Source organism: Schistocerca nitens, chromosome 5 (genome assembly GCF_023898315.1).
Source record: "Schistocerca nitens isolate TAMUIC-IGC-003100 chromosome 5, iqSchNite1.1, whole genome shotgun sequence".
Classification (NCBI taxonomy): domain Eukaryota; kingdom Metazoa; phylum Arthropoda; class Insecta; order Orthoptera; family Acrididae; genus Schistocerca; species Schistocerca nitens.
Genome location: NC_064618.1, coordinates 656,323,962 through 656,343,335, shown reverse-complemented (window position 1 = coordinate 656,343,335; position 19,374 = coordinate 656,323,962). Strand labels below are relative to the sequence as shown.

General features: G+C 40.4%; 1 protein-coding gene across 3 annotated transcripts in view; it reads left to right on the top strand.

Annotated features, from left to right (window-relative positions):
• LOC126259422 (uncharacterized) overlaps nt 1-19,374 on the top strand; it is a 238,473-nt gene that overhangs the window by 138,461 nt on the left and 80,638 nt on the right. For all 3 annotated transcript variants that reach the window (XM_049956207.1, XM_049956206.1, XM_049956205.1), the window contains exons 16-17: nt 6,118-6,222; nt 18,183-18,356. In XM_049956207.1, the coding sequence (XP_049812164.1) occupies nt 6,118-6,222; nt 18,183-18,356 (279 nt within the window). The remainder of the gene's footprint in view (nt 1-6,117; nt 6,223-18,182; nt 18,357-19,374) is intronic.

Genomic DNA, 19,374 nt, shown 5'->3' with positions numbered 1-19,374 from the left:
AAATGTGTGGTAAGAATGTTGTGTGAAGTTTATAGGTGAACATCTTACAGAAGACTCTTCAGCCCCTCAGTGGCTGAGCATTCATTTGCTGAGTATGTGCTTGGCGATCCTGGGGTTCCTGAGCTGGGGATTGGTAAGCACCATTGGCCCCCTGTCACCGTAAGCTCTGGGCATGCTTTAGCGACCACCATGTGGCATGGCCATGGTATGTTGTCACAGGGAACGAGGATCTTGGCTTGATCGACCGAATTGCGAGGATGTTGAAAACCTCTATAAAAAAATCTTAATTTTAAGGTATGTTGCATGCCAATGAGATGCACGGTTGTTGAGATGGAACAGTCGTTAGCAGACAATCTCTGCAGAACCTGCCGCACCTCAGTTGCATAAGGCTTACTTAAACATGCAGGGCTAGGTGGACTTTTATTTCCCTAGCTGCTCATGAGGCCAGGGTGGATCTTCGAAGTTTTCTCTTCCTCCTCCCAATGCAAGGGGTGGGCCACTGTTCAAACAAAAAGGCTTGTGTAGCCAGTCCTCATATGTGTTTTCTATCATCAAGTGGGAAGGGGGTAGTTTTCAAAAGGTTTTGCTCTTCTGTATCCAAAAAACCTTACAGGGAACCTTTGAAAGACAGAACTACATGGCACCTTAACTACAATGAAGGTTTTGTGACTTCTAGGGACCTCATTGACATTCCCAGAGAAGAATTGAAAAATGAGTGGGCCCAAGAAGACACTGTTGATGTACAAAATATAATAAAAAGGGTGGATAGTAATTTAGTGAAATCATACTCTTTTATAATTATGTTCCATACCATGAAACTTCCAGAGCATGTCAAGGCAGGTTCCCTTTGTCTCAGCCTATGGCCTTATTTCCCAAACCCAATGTGCTGTTTTAAGTGCCAGTGCTTTGGGCACGCTACTGTCAGATGTAAAGAAGCCACTTGTGGCAAATGTGAGAAGGCCGCTCATGAAGGAGTTGGTTATTCATCTCCTGTAAAGTGCATCACCTGCTCTGGGGATCACACTGTCTGGAGTAGGGACTGTAGTGTATTTCTTGAAGAAAGGAAGATGCAGGAAATAAAAACAACGAAACATATCTTGTAAGGAAAGGCCAAAAAACTCTATAAGGCCATGCAGCCCCCGACGTTCGCTATCTCCTTTGCATCTGTTCTTATACAGCCAGTCCTTAAAACTGATGCTGTTACACAAATGGAGATCTTGAGTGTTAGCACTAGTACCTGCATTTGCCAGTGCACTTATTCTGCTGCAGTTACTTCGAAGCCCATACATTCATCCTGGTCTTCAGAAAAGGCTGTGGTTGCAGCTGTTGTGGAGCTCCCTGTCCCTCCAAAGGTTCAGTTTGGTCCACTGTCCAGTGCTGCTACTACTACCATGGCCGCAGTTGTGACCCCAAAGCCCAGTCAGGGCAAACAATCCAAGACAAAGTGTCAACCACTAACAGAACTGGAAAGTCAACTGCTCGACAATGTCAAACTTGTCCTCTGACATACCTCATGATTCTTCATCAGATCTAACGGACCTTGATGTGGGACTGGGGCAGTCATCTCACTCCAAAGCTGAGCTGTCTCAAACAGTAGGTTCCCCTGTAAGGTGGAAAGACAGGGTGAAAGTGCATACACCATGATAAATGGCTCCAATCCTCCAATAGAACATAACTGGGTTCAGGACATGTGGAGGAACTGAAGCTTGTAGCACATGAACATCCATTGTGCATCTGTTTGCAAGAAACACATTTCAAAGCATCTGATATCCCTTTTCCTACAGAGCTATACAGTCTTATCATAAGGATGATCTGACTGGGGAAGGGCCAGGTGAGGGGTTGCCGTGTTTGTAAAAGATGGACACCTGTCCTCTGCTCTCCCTCCACTCCTCTGCTCTATCCCTGGCTACTGACCTGCAAGCAGTTGCAGTTGAAATTGACGTGTGTCTGAGGATCACAGTTTACTTGCTGTATTTACCTCCATCTGATGCAGTAGACTCTGAAGCTCTCACAGACCCATTTCTCCTCTTGGGAGGCTTCTTTCTCCTCTTGGGAGGCTTTAATACTCATCACATTTGTGGAGCCCAATCTCTGCTTGCCCTCGTCATCAGGTTTTGGAGGGCCTCATGATATCCCAAGAGCTGTGCATCCTAAACACTGGTACTCCCACCTCCGCAGCTTGTGGTCTAATGGCTAGTGTTGCTGCCTCTGGATCACGGGGTCTCGGGTTTGATTCCCGGCCGGGTTGGGGATTTTCTCTACGTGGGGACTGGGTGTTTGTGTTGTCCTCATCATTTTATCATTGTCATCATCATCTTCATGAATCGTGACAGTGGCTTGATTTGACTGTGTAAAAATTGGGTTGTTTTACAGGTGCTGATGACCACACTGTTGAGAGCCCGTAAACCAAACTTTGTCACTGGCACTCCCACTCATTTCTGTGCTGCTACAGGGTCATATTCAGCCACTAACCTTTCTCTCCACTCTCCAGCCCTTGCAGATCGCTCAGCAGGGCTAACTGGATGCTGTTGAGTCATCTGGCTGTGTTCGAACACTACGACAGCATCCAGGAATGGGTGGACCACATCAGGCTGCTCACTTATTTATCCAAAAGTCTATAAGTCATCATAGGAGATGACCTGTACCTTGTTGGATTGATGAGTGTCATTCAGTGATCCAGTATAGGCGTGCAGCTCTTCGATGGTTAAATGCTGCCCACCTGCAGACAACCTCCCAGCCTTTCAAGTCCCGAGAGCCAAGGCTCAACGCCTAATTATGGAGAGCAAGAAAAAGTCAGGGCAAGAGTTTCTGGACTCTGTCAACGATTCCACTTGTACGAAAGTATGGTAAGCCATTCAGAGGATTTCCTGTAAACACAGTCATTTACCACTAGCAGAAGTCCTGAAACAGGGGTGTCTTCAAACAATGCCCAGAGACATCGCTCAGATGCTGGCAGAGCATTTTGTGAAAACTACTGCCCATTCCAGCCAAGATCTGATGTTTTGCCACTACCGTGCGACTGTGGAGAGGGGCAAGGTAGACTTTGAATCCAACACTTCTGAGTCCTGCAACTTCCCTTTATCCATGTGGGCACTGGAATCAGCTCTGTATGAGACGCGTGACACTGCTGCAAACAATTACGACCAAATCAGGTACTGCATGCGTCAACGTTTGCCACCAGTGTCAAAGGAAACCCTCTTCAAAATTTTTAATCTTATGTGGCAGACAGGCAACTTTCCCAACTTGTAGAAGGAGGCAATTCTGATACCTCTCCTCAAACCAGGAAAGGACTGTACATGTCCCAGTAGTTACAGGGGTATTGCCTTAATGAGCTGTGTAGGAAAGATCCTGGAGCAAATGGTTAACCATCATCTGATCTGGTTGTTAGAGACCAGGCAACTCCTTAGCCACTCTCAATGTGGAGTCCAGAGATTTTGGTCCACTGTCGACAACCTGACCCTGCTAGAGATGGCTATTCATTATGGTTTCCTACAAACACGTCACTGTACCAGCATATTCTTCAATATCAGTAAGACATACAATACTACTTGGAGACAAAGCATTCTCGCATAACTTCATCAATGGGGTTTCATGCCACCTCCCCATCTCCATATGGTCTTTCCTGTCTCAGCAGTGTTTGAAGAGCCAAAGTTGCTGACATGCTGTCCGATAGTTTTGAGGAGGAGAATGGTGTCCCTCAGTGCAGTGTTTTAAGTGTTACCCGCAACTTACATTGCAGAGGTTAGAGGAATGGACTGAAATGGCGGGTTTTCAGTTTTCTGCAGATAATTTTGTGTATATTCATTTCAGTTGTTCTTGTTATAATTTCGTGTATATTCATTTCAGTTGTTCTTGTTGTATTTTTAATGTACCTGGCTTGCATGTGAGGGACGCCATCCTACATTTTAAAGACTCAGTGAGATTTCTGGTCCTCATTTTTTACTCCAAATTGTCGTGGGTGCTGCAAGCGAGAGACTCGAAAGTCAGAACCCTCAAAGCACTGAATATCGTAAAGTGCCTTAGCCACATGTCTTGGGGAGTAGACACGTCAGCTCCAGGTTTATAGGACTTTCATGGGTTTGTGACTTGCACTGTGTGTAGATTTGTGAGGCCTTCTTATTTGAAGATTACTGATGCTGTCCACCATGAGGGGCTCAGTTGGCCACGGGAGCTTCTAGAATCACCCCCATACTCAGTCTCTGTGCTGAGGTTGGGGAACCACCTCTCACCATCTGGCGGCAGCTCCTCATGGTGTGTCAGGCATGTAAGCTCCCTGCAGCTCCCGCTTTGTCTGAATACCGTACTGTTGTACGTCCGCCTCTGGAACATCTTTTCTCCAACTGTCCACGAGCCACAAAGCCACTAGGGATCCACGGGCAGCATGTGCTTGAGTCATTCAGTGTGGAGCAAGTAAAACCTGAAATCTATGGTTTTAACCATCTGCCACCATGTTTACTGCAGTGACCCAGAGTAATTTTAGATTTTGTGCAGTCTAGGAGAGAATGCACTGCTGCTTCTGTTTGGAATCTGATATTTTCTGACATTTTCTCTGAGCACCACAACTATGTAGCTGTCTTTATGGATGGATCCAAACAGGGGTCCTCAGTTGATTGCCTTGTTGTTTTCCAGATCGTGTCCTCAAGGTCCAACTGCCTGGAGACTTTACTGTCTTCAATGCAGGATTATATTCGATCGTAGAGGCACTGGAGCAAAGTAGTCCATAATACCCAGGATGCCCTCCTGCAGCTGCAACAACTGGGAAAGAAGGTGTCTTTCTGCTGGATACCAGGGCACATGGGTATTTCAGGGAACGAAAGGGTGGCTCTAGCAGCCAAGGAGACATGTCATAATCCTCAGTTACTTCAGTATGCCATTACCCTGCATACTATAGCCCCGCTGTTGAGATCCTGAGTCTTGCATCGGTGGAAGAATGAGTGGCTGTAAGTGACAAACATGGCTGTGGCATACCATCTCCTTCCAGCCACATCGATGGGACAAGGTCCTCCTTACTCATCTCCGCATAGGCCACAGCTCTGTGATGCGTGGCTTCGTGCTCTGGCGAGAGGACCCTCCAATGTATGGTGCATGTTGCATACAGATTACTGTGTGCCACATTTTATTGGACTGTGTTTTATTTTGTGACCAGTGGGTTGTGGTGGATTTACCAACAGATCTGCCATCTGTCTTAAGTAACATTCAAACGAATGTCGTTCGAATTTTAAAATCTTGTGAATTGTCCAATATATTCCCCAGGATTTTAGGGAGATGGTTTTAATGTGTTAACAGGATGAGTGGCTTACCGATGTTTTTTGCAAGTGGTCATCCAGTTTCATTTCCCTGTGCCTTTCTTTTAGCTTCTTTATTGTTTTACTTTTGTTTTAATATCATCTATAGCTACTTTTACTATTTCTCTGTTGTTTTTAGGGCATGTGAGTTAGAGTGGGGTGCTGATAACTGTGCCGTTGAGTGCGCACACACACACACACACACACACACACACACACATACGTCTCTTCAGAGATCTTCGGATTGTTACATTTACGTGCAGTGCAAATGCATTTTCAGCCTAATGGCATTTGTGGTTTATAAGAAGGATGGATGAATGAATAAATCACTAACACAACACTAGACGCAAAAATAATTTACATTTAGACTATGCATTCATGATTATGGTTCAGAAAGGTATTTTTTATTCTAGTGCGGTAGACTATAGCTATCTGGTAGACGTTAGTCAGGAAATTGGAACTGCCCAGATATTCAAAAACAAAATAAAGAAACCTTATTAGCCCCTTGTATGATATAATAGAATATTTGGAGTCATGTATGTAAAGTCTGTGTAACTCCAACTTTCATAATTAACAGATTTCTAATTTTCCGAATATACAAACAAGTGATTGCGGTTTCTGAAAACAGTAAGGTTACATAAATGATAAAAACAGCAATTGAGTGATGTAAGAAGAACAGAGATGTTTCCTCCTAATTAACAGTGCGAGATGAACACTAGTCTGCCTGCAGTGTTCCACCTGCTAATTATAAACTTGGCTCATTCACCATTTTATATGTGGAATATGATACATTTGATGATTGTGGAAATTTGAGGCTTCTCTCTTGGTTCAGGTGAACCACATCTGCAGAGTGAAAGTGCTAGTCCAGGCCTGGGCAAACCATCGCGAGCTGACCTCCTCCCAGTGTTCACCAAAACCACAGACTCGCAAGAAGAGAGTGAGTACAGTCACATTTTTTTATACTATATCATTTATTAAAAAGCTAAATTATCAATATAGCAATATTGTGCAGTGTCGAACTGCTGACATAAACACAAAAAGAAGCAAGATATGTATTTGCATTTTCTGCCATAAAACATTGTGTTGCTAACTATATTTTCTCTTTCTTTTCTATTCTTGTCACACAGTAAGAAAGTTGCAGGTGATGTGTTACTTACTGTTTTCTGATTGCAGTGGTGTCCTGTACACAACATGTTCGGAAATTCCTGTTATAAATTTCTAGGATTTGTAGAGGGGTACTAGGAACCCATGTCCGGAAATGTCATCTAGAGGTGCTACTGAGTGATAAATGTATCAATTTGAGGTATGGGTCCCTGTATCGGAAATGAATGAGTCAAAAGTTATAAGTGGAAACCATTCTCATACCTCTGACAGTGGAATACATGCACCAGTACTGTTGTTGCTAAGATTACGGCAGGAAACTTTCAGAGGTAGTAGTGTGGACTGAAACAAGAAAAAATTTCTAATAGACTTGGTATTTAAAATGCATACCTTAAGAGCTGTGAGCACTTGTACAGTGTTGCACACTAGCAAAGAAGAACAGATGCTCATAACTCCTCAGATATGTATTTTAGAGCCCATGTTTGCCAGACATTTTTTCTTGTTTTGGTCCATAATACCACGTCTGAAATTTCCATACCCTACATTCTTAGCAGAAACAGTACCAGTACATGTATTCCACTATCAGAGGTATCAGAATGGTTTACAGTTGTATTTTTTGGCTCATTTGTTTACGAACCAGGGACCCTTCTCTCACATTGATACCTGCATCCATCTCAATCATCTTGATAATTTGTATCATCATCACAGAATCACCCTGTATATACAAACATTTACAGGTACCGATGCCTGTAACTTTGACGCTCTGTACATCATTGGATGATGTTTCCAGACAAGAGTTACTACTCAAAATATTATGTACTCACTTTCCACTGCAATTCCTATAATTTTGTAACAGGAATTTCCGAACACCTTGTATGATGGTAATGTGAAATCCTATGACAAATTGACGTACACAATAGAAAAGGTTTTGACAAGTAACATATTGTTTTGGCTTTCAGCTTTATTAAGCAATAGTACTTACAAGGAAACGTCACCAACTTGTTCTCATATTTTAAGGAGGAAAAAGTATACTTGTGAGTTATCAGCCCCAGCTGTCAATTCTGTCTGGAAATTTGGGCCATAGTTCTGATAGTATGCAGTTATGACCTTCTGAAAGTACAGTTTGTAAACTTTTGTGTGCACTGGCTGTTTGTCACTCACTCTGCCCCACTGCAGCCACCTTGTCCCAAGCATGAAGTACTGTACAGCGAAGTGATGACTAGGGCTCTCCAATTTGCAGGATGTTGAAGGTGGGGGAAGGGAAGTAGGCACATCTGCCCAACATGCTTTGAAATTTCACTTGAGAACACATTATTCTAACAAGGGAACCTCCCCATCGCACCCCCCTCATATTTAGTTATAAGTTGGCACTGTGGATAGGCCTTGAAAAACTGAACACAGATCAATCGAAAAAACGGGAAGAAGTTGTGTTGAACTATGAAAAAATAAGCAAATTATAGAAACTGAGTAGTCCATGCGAAAGATAGGCAATATCAAGGACAGTGTAAGCTCAGGAGCACCGTGGTTCCGTGGTTAGCATGAGCAGCTGCGGAACGAGAGGTCCGTGGTTCAAGACTTCCCTCGACTGAAAAGTTTAATTTTTTATTTTCAGTTTATGTGACAAATTCTTATGTTTTCATCACTTTTTGGGAATGATTATCACATGCACAAGAAAATCTAAATCGGGCAAGGTAGGAGAATCTTTTTACCCATTCCCCAAGTGTACAAATTAGGTGGGTCGACAACATATTCCTATCATGTGACGCACATGCCGCCACCAGTGTCGTATAGAATATATCAGATATGTTTTCCTTTGGAAGAATCGGTTGATCTATGACCTTGCAATCAAATTTTTTTCGGTTCCCATTGGAGAAGCACGTCCTTTCGTCTACTAATCACACGGTTTTGCGGTGCGGTTGCAAAACACAGACACTAAACTTATTACAGTGAACAGAGACGTCAATGAACGAACGGACAGATCATAACTTTGCGAAAATAAAGAATGTAAACTTTTCACTCGAGGAAGACTTGAACCAAGGACCTCCCATTCCGCAGCTGCTCACGCTAACCACGGGACCACGGCGCTCCTGCACTCACATTGTTCTTGAATTGCGTATCTTGCGCATGGACTACTCAGTTTGTATATTTTGCTTATTTTTTCATAGTTCCACACAAATTCTTCTCGTTTTCTTGATTGATCAGTGTTCAGTTTTTCACGGCCTACCCAGTCTGCCAATCTGGGGGGGGGGGGGGGGGGGGGGGGGTCAATGGGGAGGTTCCCTTGTAACCAAAAAATAGTAAGTAATATGAGCATGTAATATGTCAAGCTCATGAAAGTATGTGTTCAACATTTTTTTAAAAATATTCTCATGCTGATATTTTGCAGCTGCATGTACGTCGCAAAATCAAAATGAATAAAGCTAATCAACTGAAGAATTATTGTAAATTAAGTTAATGATTTTCAGTTTATAATTTAACCACACCAGTCACATTGAAGAATGGTGCATCTCCTGCAAATGTACTTCACTGTAATGCCAGCTTTAAAATCCAAAGAAAATTATGCACAGTAGTAGCATTAATAATTGAATAATGCTATGCTACTTCTTAAATAACATATTCATTTACATGGTATTTGTGAATCACAATAGGAAAGTGTTTAAAGCAAAGAGATCTCTGGAACCACCTGTAGGTTAGAAATCATACACTCGGAGACGAGGTACTGGCAGAAGTAAAGCTGTGAGTACCGGGCGTGAGTCGTGCTTCGGTAGCTCAGTTGGTAGAGCACTTGCCCGCGAAAGGCAAAGGTCCCGAGTTCGTGTCTCGGTCGGGCACACAGTTTTAATCTGCCAGGAAGTTTCACAGTGAACAAAGCCTGTTACCAATCTCAAAACAGTATGTCTTAAACCTCTCACTCACTCTTCTGTACAGCCCTTCACACTCGGGCATTAAGTGGCTGCCGCAGAGCATAGTGACTGAGAACTATTGTGTGCCCATGTTTAAAAGTTTTATGTTCAGGAGGTTGTACTGCCTCCTATTATAATTACCACCTGAATTTTTTTGTGGGTTTGATTGCTGAGGCTGACATGGTGCATGTACTTTTTCCTCCTCAAAATACGAGGTCAAGTTGGTGATTTCCCTTGTTAGTGGAACAGTAGTACTTTTATTTGTCCTTGGATCATATTATACAACAATATTAACACCTAAAGATTACACATATCCAAACAAAAAATACATCAATAAAGAAAATTTAACAATTAAATGAAACTGTTGTACAAAGAGAAGCTCATCATAAAGAAGCAGCTAGTCATACAGGCAAAAATAAAATATATAAAAACAGCAAGACATGTAAGCTATAAAATAAGAAACGCTAATAAAAACAGATTTATCATATATAAAATCACTATTATTAGCCAACATTTCTGCAAGTGGTTACCATGATTGTGACATTTAGGTGAGTTTACTTGAGGTTAAAAGGTCCTCCTTTATTATTGCCTATCTTCTCTGTTACATTCTGCATGTTTTGGAGCCAAATTACGTTTTATAGCATTCTACATCTCCTTCAGCTCACACCTGCTCCAGTCCTTCACCTTACTTCTGCCTTTGTATGAGTGCAAGGGAAGGAATAAACAATGTGGGAAATTGAAGCAAATATAAGCTGAAAATCACAAACTTGTCCAGCTCCAAAATACATCAAACATGACTGAAACGGTAAATAACAGGGACCAGAGATTTGTTGTTTGTCTTAACAAAAGCACTAATATTTAAATGCCTAAGTGTGAATACACAATATCAAAACATGAGCACTTTTCTTAAACCCTATTTTAATGTAACTCTTCAATTCTCATTGCACATTTCTTTTTCTATTTCCTTCAGGATTCCTGCAGGTACCTGAAACAGAAATAAAACGGAAGAAATGGTAGAAACATAATACATGTAATAAGTAATTACTTACAAGTGGTTTAGGGGTTAACTTCCTCTGTTTTTATTTCTTATTTTGGAGGATTTAATGTCTGGCTTCTAGATATTCTTTATTTCTGTAAGGACACAATGAACCTAGATAACAGTTTAATTAATTTCATTTTTAAATAGTATCTGTGTGTTTTATGCTATTTTGGGAACTTGTTCTAGGAAATCCACCCAGTATTATAGAGTTCTTGCCAGTAAAATGAATCCAATTTCTGAATATGTGTTAATGATTTTGTAAATGTCGTGTCACTATTGTGTGTCTTCCTGTACAACAAACCCTCAAAGTTAACACTGAAATGCATAATTATTTTTAAGACAGATCGTAAGAGTAAATATTATGTAGTTTTATGAATACATTTTTACCATAATGTTTTCACAACAAAGTGCAACGCTTCACGATTTCGACCAGAAATTTGAGAACTAAGTTGGCAATAGTTAACTCAATAAGCGTACATTTATTACATTTATTGCAAATAATGTTTTAAAAGAAATTGTTGGAATGCAGTTGCATTGTGGTTGTGGTAATTGTGTGCCCATAATCATAATTTCAATGTCATTGTCAAATTTGATGCATGCAGTTGTGAAAAAGTAACATAACTGTCTTAAAGGAAATGTTAATGTGTGTTTTATAGTCATGATTAATATTTTGTTACTATTCGAGATAAATGAATTTATCCTTACTTGTTTGTACAACCGTTTTGTGACTAATATCCAAAAGACTGTAATCATTTTGGTTTGTGTGTACAGTCTGTTTCAAATACAATACAAGCATTATACTACTTGCCTTTGCACAGAAACCAGTATTCCCATTGGCAGACTGGGAGTGCTCTACATTGTGGCAGCTGACATAGCTTTTTTTGAGCCTACGTCTACATCTACATTTATACTCCGCAAGCCACCCAACGGTGTGTGGCGAAGGGCACTTTATGTGCCACTGTCATTACCTCCCTTACCTGTTCCAGTCGCGTATGGTTCGCGGGAAGAACGACTGTCAGAAAATCTCTGTGCGTGCTCGAATCTCTCTAATTTTACATCCATGATCGCCTCTGGAGGTATAAGTAGGGGGAAGTAATATATTCTATGCCTCATCCAGAAATGCACGCTCTCAAAACCTGGACAGCAAGCTACACCGCGATGCAGAGCGCCTCTCTTGCAGAGTCTGCCACTTGAGTTTGCTAAACATCTCCGTAACGCTATCATGCTTACCAGATAACCCTGTGACAAAACGCACTGCTCTTCTCTGGATCTTCTCTATCTCCTCTGTCAACGTGACCTGGTATGGATCCCACACTGATGAGCAATACTCAAGTATAGGTCGAATGAGTGTTTTGTAAGCCACCTCCTTTGATGATGGACTACAGTTTCTAAGGACTCTCCCAATGAATCTCAACCCGGTAACCGCCTTACCAACAATTAATTTTATATGATCATTCCACTTCAAATCGTTCTGTATGCATACTCCCAGATATTTTACAGAAGTAACTGCTACCAGTGTTTGTTCCGCTATCATATAATCATACAATAAAGGATCCTTCTTTCTATGTATTCGCAATACATTACATTTGTCTATGTTAAGGGTCAGTTGCCACTCCGTGCACCAAGTGCTTATCCGCTGCAGATCTTCCTACATTTCGCTGCAATTTTCTAATGCTGCAACTTCTCTGTGTACTACAGCATCATCCGCGAAAAGCCGCATGGAACTTCCGACACTATCTACTAGGTCATTTATATATATTGTGAAAAGTAATGGTCCCATAACACTCCCCTGTGGCATGCCAGAGGTTACTTTAACGTCTGTAGACGTCTCTCCATTGATAACAACATGCTGTGTTCTGTTTGCTAAAAATTCTTCAATCCAGCCACACAGCTGGTCCGATATTCGATAGGCTCTTACTTTGTTTATCAGGCGACAGTGCGGAACTGTATCAAAAGCCTTCCGGAAGTCAAGGAAAATAGCATCTACCTGGGAGCCTGTATCTAATATTTTCTGGGTCTCATGAACAAATAAAGCGAGTTGGGTCTCACACGATCGCTGTTTCCGGAATCCATGTTGATTCCTACAGAGTAGATTCTGGGTTTCCAAAAACGACATGATACGCGAGCAAAAAACATGTTCTAAAATTCTACAACAGATCGACGTCAGAGACATAGGTCTATAGTTTTGCGCATCTGCTCGACGACCCTTCTTGAAGACTGGGACTACCTGTGCTCTTTTCCAATCATTTGGAACCTTCCGCCCCTCTAGAGACTTGGGGTACACGGCTGTTAGAAGGGGGGCAAGTTGTTTCGCATACTCTTTGTAGAATCGAACTGGTATCCCGTCAGGTCCAGTGGACTTTCCTCTGTTGAGTGATTTTGGTTGCTTTTCTATTCCTTGGATACTTATTTCTATGTCAGCCATTTTTTCATTCGTGCGAGGATTTAGAGAAGGAACTGCAGTGCGGTCTTCCTCTGTGAAACAGCTTTGGAAAAAGGTGTCTAGTCATCAGTCTTCTGACCAGTTTGATGTGGCCTGCCACCAGTTCCTCTCTTGTGTCAACCTCTTCATCTCAGAGTAGCACTTGTAACCTACCTCCTCAGTTACTTGCTGAATGTATACCAGTCTCTGTCTTTCTCTACAGTTTTTGCCCTCTACAGCTCCCTCTAGTACCATGGAATTCGTTCACTGATGTCTTAAGAGATGTCCTGTCATCCTGTCCCTTCTCATTGTCAGTGTTTTCCATATAATCCTTTGCTCACTTTATCAGTTCACCTAATTCTCAACATTCGTCTGTAGCCTAACACCTCAAATGCTTCAGTTCTGTTCAGATTTTGCCACCGTCCATGTTTCACTAACATACAATCCTGTGCTCCAAATGTACAGTCTCAGAAATTTCTCCCTCAAATTGAGGCCTATGTTTGATACTAATAGACTTATCTGAGCCAGTGCTTGTGTGCTTTTGATATCCTCCTTGCTCTGTCCGTCATTGGTTGTTTTGCTGCCTAGGTAGCAGAATTCCATAACTTCATATACTTTGTGACCATCAATCCTGATGTTAAGTTTCTCGCTGTTCTCATTTCTGCTACTTTTCATTACTTTCGCCTTTACTCTCAATCTGTATTCTGTACTCATTAGACTGATCATTCCATTCAGCAGATCTTGTAACTCTTCATCATTTTCATTCAGGATAACAATGTCATCAGTGAACCATATCGTTGATGTCCTTTCACCTTGAATTTTAATTCCACTCCGGAACCTTTCGATTATTTCCATCACTGCTTCTTCAGTGTACAGATTGAACAGTAGGGACGAAAGTTTACATTACTGTCGTACATCCTTTTTAATCCGAGTTCGTTCTTGGTCAAACATTCTTATTATTCCCTCTTGGCTCTTGTACATATTGTATATTACACCTTTCGCCATTTTAACAGACAGTAAATTAGAGGAGTAAAGAACAGACTTGGAAAGAAGTTCAAGAAAACCAGTGTGCCACTTAGCTCTACAAACTGATATGTTGGCAGAATCTGCTCATAGAGCTGTGCCCAGACTCAAACTGGAGCATTACAAAGTAATGGTAGTGCACCGACTAGCCAGTTTGGATACTGCTGAATGATGCCAGTGCAACAACTCACTGTTGCAGTCTGTGCATGATGAAGAGGTTGATCCAAAGATGATAAAAAGAATTAAAGAAAAAAGTCCTTGAAAATCAATCAATTATATCAAAGCCTCTGCGTGATGTGAAAACAGAAATGTGTTGTACAGTTAGTGCAACTCGCTTAATTGAGATGACCTTAGAAGCTTTTGAAATGTGGTGTTACAGAAGAATGCTAAAGATTAGATGGGTAGATCGTGTAACTAATTAGGAGGTACTGAATAGAATTGGGAGAAGATGAATTTGTGGCACAACTTGAATAGAAGAAGGGATCGTTGGTAGGACACTTTCTGAGGCGTCACCAATTTAGTATAGGAGGGAAGTGTGGAGGGTACAAATTCTAGAGGGAGACCAAGAGATGTATGCACTAAGCAGATTCAGAAGGATGTAGTTTGCAGTAGTTATTCAGAGATGAAGAGGCTTGCACAGGATAGAGTAGCATGGAGAGCTGCATCAAACCAGTCTCTGGACTGAAGACCACAAGAGCACAGTTGCTGCTCACCATATATTGGAAATGCTGAGTTGCAGAGAGGCACAACAAAAAGACTGTCACAAAATAAGCTTTCGGCCAACAAGGCTTTTGTCAAAAATAGACGAGACATATATATACACTCGCGCATCATGTTTGTGACAGTTGCATATGTGTATGTATATGTGTTGTCTATTTTTGACAAAAGCCTTGTTGGCTGAAAGCTTATTTTGTGACAGTCTTTTTGTTGTGCCTATCTCCGACTCAGCTTCTCCACTATATGGTGAGTAGCAACTATCCTTTTCATAATATTGTTACATTCCATCCTGGATTTTCCATTCTTTGCTTATGTCTTCATCCTTAAATAAATGGATGAGTTACATACAAATATATATTCATATCATATCTCAAAATTCAGTCATCATTAGAACACTCTGGTAGCACATTTTTTACCCCATCCTGAATGAGATTTACATGCTACCTCCAGTCCTTAATCATTGCATTTTTCAGATGAAGAGTCAACTGATTCAAGTAGCGAGTGAACATTTCATCATTTATTTGTGTCTGTTGATGTGTTCTGCTTGTCAAGTAGATATTTTTCTAATTAATTTTTTATTCAGAATTAAAATTTTATTACCAGTGCATTAACAATAAATGCTCTTGACAACATCTTTGCGCTTACTAAATAGTCTATATTGGCCGTTAATCAGTCATGTTGAGAAAACCTGAGATATCCTCACATTGGTTCAAATGTATGTTTGTCCCTCTGTTTATTATGAAACTATAATACTTATTATGTGTGTAAATACATGAAAAGATTTGATATTAAATAAATGCTGCACAAGATTCATGCCACATCATATTTTTATTTGATATCAAGCTTTTGATGATTTTCTCTGTCACCATTTTAGGAGGTTTTAATAGGTCCTTAGGTACCGTATTTACTCGAATCAAAGCCGCACTCGAATCTAAGCCGCACCTGAAAAATGAGACTCGAAATAAAGGAAAAAAAAATTTCCCGAATCTAAGCCACACCTGAAATTTGAGACTCGAAATACAAGGGGAGAGAAAAGTTTTAGGCCGCACCTCCAAATCGAAACAAAGTTGGTCCATTGTAATATGAGACACAATTTAGGTCAAATGAATGACGATACAGCTACAGTAGTTTGGTTCGAGCCGTAAGCTTAGCAGTTAAGCTTTACCAGGTAGCCATTGCTATGCGTCAGGCGCTCCGTCCGTATTTATACGGGTACCCTTCGTTTTTCACGTTCTTCGTCTGGTTTGAATTGATTGCTTATTTTTCTTTGATCTGATAAGTGCCGTTCTCTTTGTTATAGGTGTTTACGTCACTCTATTTGAAAATGCATTACTGTACTGTGTCATGCATTGTTTGTCGCATTCTGATGATGAGTGTTTACGACCTGTCGCCGCTCGCGGCATGGTTTGCTTTTGTGCGTGCTACCGCCGCTTACAATTAAAAAAAAGGGAGGAATTGTCTCAGTTGCGAAACAATGTCAAGAGACTGCTATTTGTTGTTATTTACACTGCTGCTTTCTTTGATAATGATCAACAAGAACCAAATAATAAACTGCGTATGATAGAAGATGTTCTGAACGAGAGTTTAGCGAAAATTTTTCTCCGTTTGAAAATCTTTTCAGGCGCCTCTTTAGTACATTATTTTTTGCACAGAAATTAGAGTCATCTTAGATTTAAAAATCTAGCCACTTGCCGTGCTTCATTTCTGTCTGTATCACTATTAGGCATAAGAATAATACGAATATAAACATGACATGATATGTGTAAACTCCCGCGTTTGCTCTTGTCTCACTCTAGTTTCGTAGTTTATTAGGCAGGCAGGATTTAAATGAGATAGCAGCAAACGTGAAAGAATACATGGCAAAAGGTTTATATTCATATTATTCTTACGCTGAAGAGAATACTGCATGTGATTCACAATTCATAAAAGTTCCCTTTAGCAACCATCTCTTCTTACAGGTAGGAAAAAATTCAGAGCGTAGAATTGGCCATATTAAACAAACATCGCAAACAGTCCTGCCAGTCGGATTTTCGTAGTACATTGAAAAGCTGCTACATTCGAAGATGAACAATACGGAATTTTTATTTACTTCGTTGGATAATGTATGAAAATGCAGTGGTCGAAATTCGGGGCGGAGAAAAAAGCTCGTCTTCCACCTTTTTTTTTAAATTTATTTACTGACGCAGAGGTCTTGGCGCCAGTATTTATCTTTGTGCCTGCAAAGCATGCATGTGTAGCGCTACATATATTGAACGGCAGAAGTTAGTTGTGGCGGCACCTACCAACATATTTCATAAGTTCCGCTTACTTTGCGCTCGATTCTAAGCCGCAGGCGGCTTTTTGGATTACAAAAACCGGAAAAAAAGTGCGGCTTAGATTCGAGTAAATACGGTACTTTATTTAGTTGGCTGAATTATATCATGGAAATGTCACAAAGTCAGGAACTTCCCTAAGATACCGGAGATTATCTGGATGTATATGACTGCAGAACATTGGTAGTGATCTTGAGTGCTGTTACTTCTCTGTTGCAAGAAGTATGTGAAACATTTATTTAACACTCCCAATATAGCGGAGATGCTGCGACTCAGCATCTCCACTGTATGGTGAGTAGCAACTTTCCTTCTCATAATATTGTTACATTCCATCCTGGATTTTCCATTGTTTGATTTATTTAAGACTGTCACTGCAATAACCTACTTTGTCATAAGATTCGATATTGTTTGACTATGGAACTGGTGATAAGTTAAGAAACTTCCTGGCAGATTGAAACTGTGTGCCGGACCAGGCAGGAAGTTTCATATCAGCGCACACTCTGCTGTAGAGTGAAAATTTCATTCTGGTGATAAGTTGCTACAATCAGTAACACCTACAAGAGTCTAATAGTTTCTGTCTGGCCAGTTTAACGTGGAACAATCCCACAAATTTACTGATGGGGAAGGCAGGTATCAGCACCAAATTTATTGGAGGTTTCCTTGTGAACTGTGATTCACACTTGCTTTGAACGCTTGCAAGACCCATGTTCGACCAGTTCTTGGGTACTGTTCATCACCCTGGAACCATTTCGGTGTAGGATTAATGGAAGAAATAAAACAGGTTAAAAACGGTAGCTACTTGATTCTTCTTGGGTTTTGTCAGTCAGTGTGTGTGTGTGTGTGTGTGTGTGTGTGTGTGTGTGTGTGTGTGTCACAGGAATTCTCAATAAACAGCATTGGGGGACGTTAAGAGAGACGTTCATTGTGGAGAGTCTTACTCTCGGAATTCCAGCTGTCCACATCCCAAATAAAACCGAGAAATTTCCTATTTCCTCCAACATGAATCTCTTGTAATAACCTCAATGTTAAAATTAGAGAAATTTGAGCTTATGCAATAGGCTACCAACAGTTTTTCTTCTTGGATACCATTAGTGAATGGAAAACGTCTGGGTGGGGGTGGTACTGGTGCTCTCTGCACCCTCCACCATACATCATATGGCTTTCAGAGAACAATAATATTCTAAGAAGTCTTCCGGTAGTTGATGATAATTGCCATGATATAACATGCAAAAGTAATCCAGTTCTTATCTTAAGCACACTTTTTGAGTTGTATTTTAAACATTTATTTTATCACATCACTGTAAATAAAATGAATGAATATTAACTGTTAGCTTCCATAATACAGAATAGGTGTATTACAGATTGTCATCTGTTATGCAGGCAACTATGCAGATGGATATGCCGAACCCACTGATCCATGGTGGTTCAGTTAAAGCAGATGTGGGTGACACAGCCATCAAAGATGTTGCTTCTTTTGCACTGAAAGCAATTGACAGAGCGTCAAACTCTGCTATGAAGAAAAAGATTGTCAAGATCTTAGGTGCAAAATCGCAGGTAATTTCTGCACATGAAGCCAGAAAGTGATGATGGAGATGATGATGATGATCATCATCATCACGATAATATATTTCTTGTCAGTCAAGTTACAAATTCTCCTCAAGTTAATAACTTATAACTATAAACAATATCAAAGACATAATTTTTAACTAACTATGCTTTTGTGTTTAGCGACCAGAGAGTTAAAACAATCACAATTCCATATACCACGTATTATAGTTTCAAAGTTAGGAAGATTTTGTAAAAACTGTTGTTTCATTATATCTATTTATCAAAAACTGCAATAATAATTATATATTCCATCATCACTTCATTGATGTGCAAGTGTATGTTCAAAAGTGCAGCTGTGTTATTTATTTAGTAAAAACTCCAGTTTACTTAATTTTTGTTGATGCTTTTCTTGAAAGAGAAGTTCTGAATGAAGTCACTTTCTATCTCTAGTGAAACACTTATTACGATTCAAGTAGGAGGCAAGTTCAGCATCTTCCAATAGATTAAGCAGTGTGTGGTGAACAAAATAGTTTTGGCTTTCTAAAAAATACATTGAGTAACAATGTGTAGCATGAGGATACTAAAGATGGAAAACATTTCCAAAATGTGATGATGGATGAAGCTGGACATAAATTCTCTGCACTAACAAGAGGAAGTTTTCAGATCCTTAAACTGGGAAAATGAAGAAGAAATGTTTGTAAATGCAACATGAGTGAAAACCTTCATTTTGCTGATGCCATTGTACTGTTATTTCTAGAGAAGATAAACTTTCAACAGTGAATGCCTCATCGGAATAGAAAAAGTTTCAAAGCAGGCCTGAAAAACAGACACTGCAGAATGAACACAATGACAAGAAATTAGTAAAAATTATGAATAAAGCCACAGAACCAGTTGTACTGTTGTGTCTGAGGCAGTTGAATACAACTCAGTGGACAGCAGAAGAAATAAATGGAAGAGTAAAAATGGCTTTTGGTAAAAAAGCCTTCAAAACTAATTTTTTGGTATGTGAGAAAAGAAAGAAAAG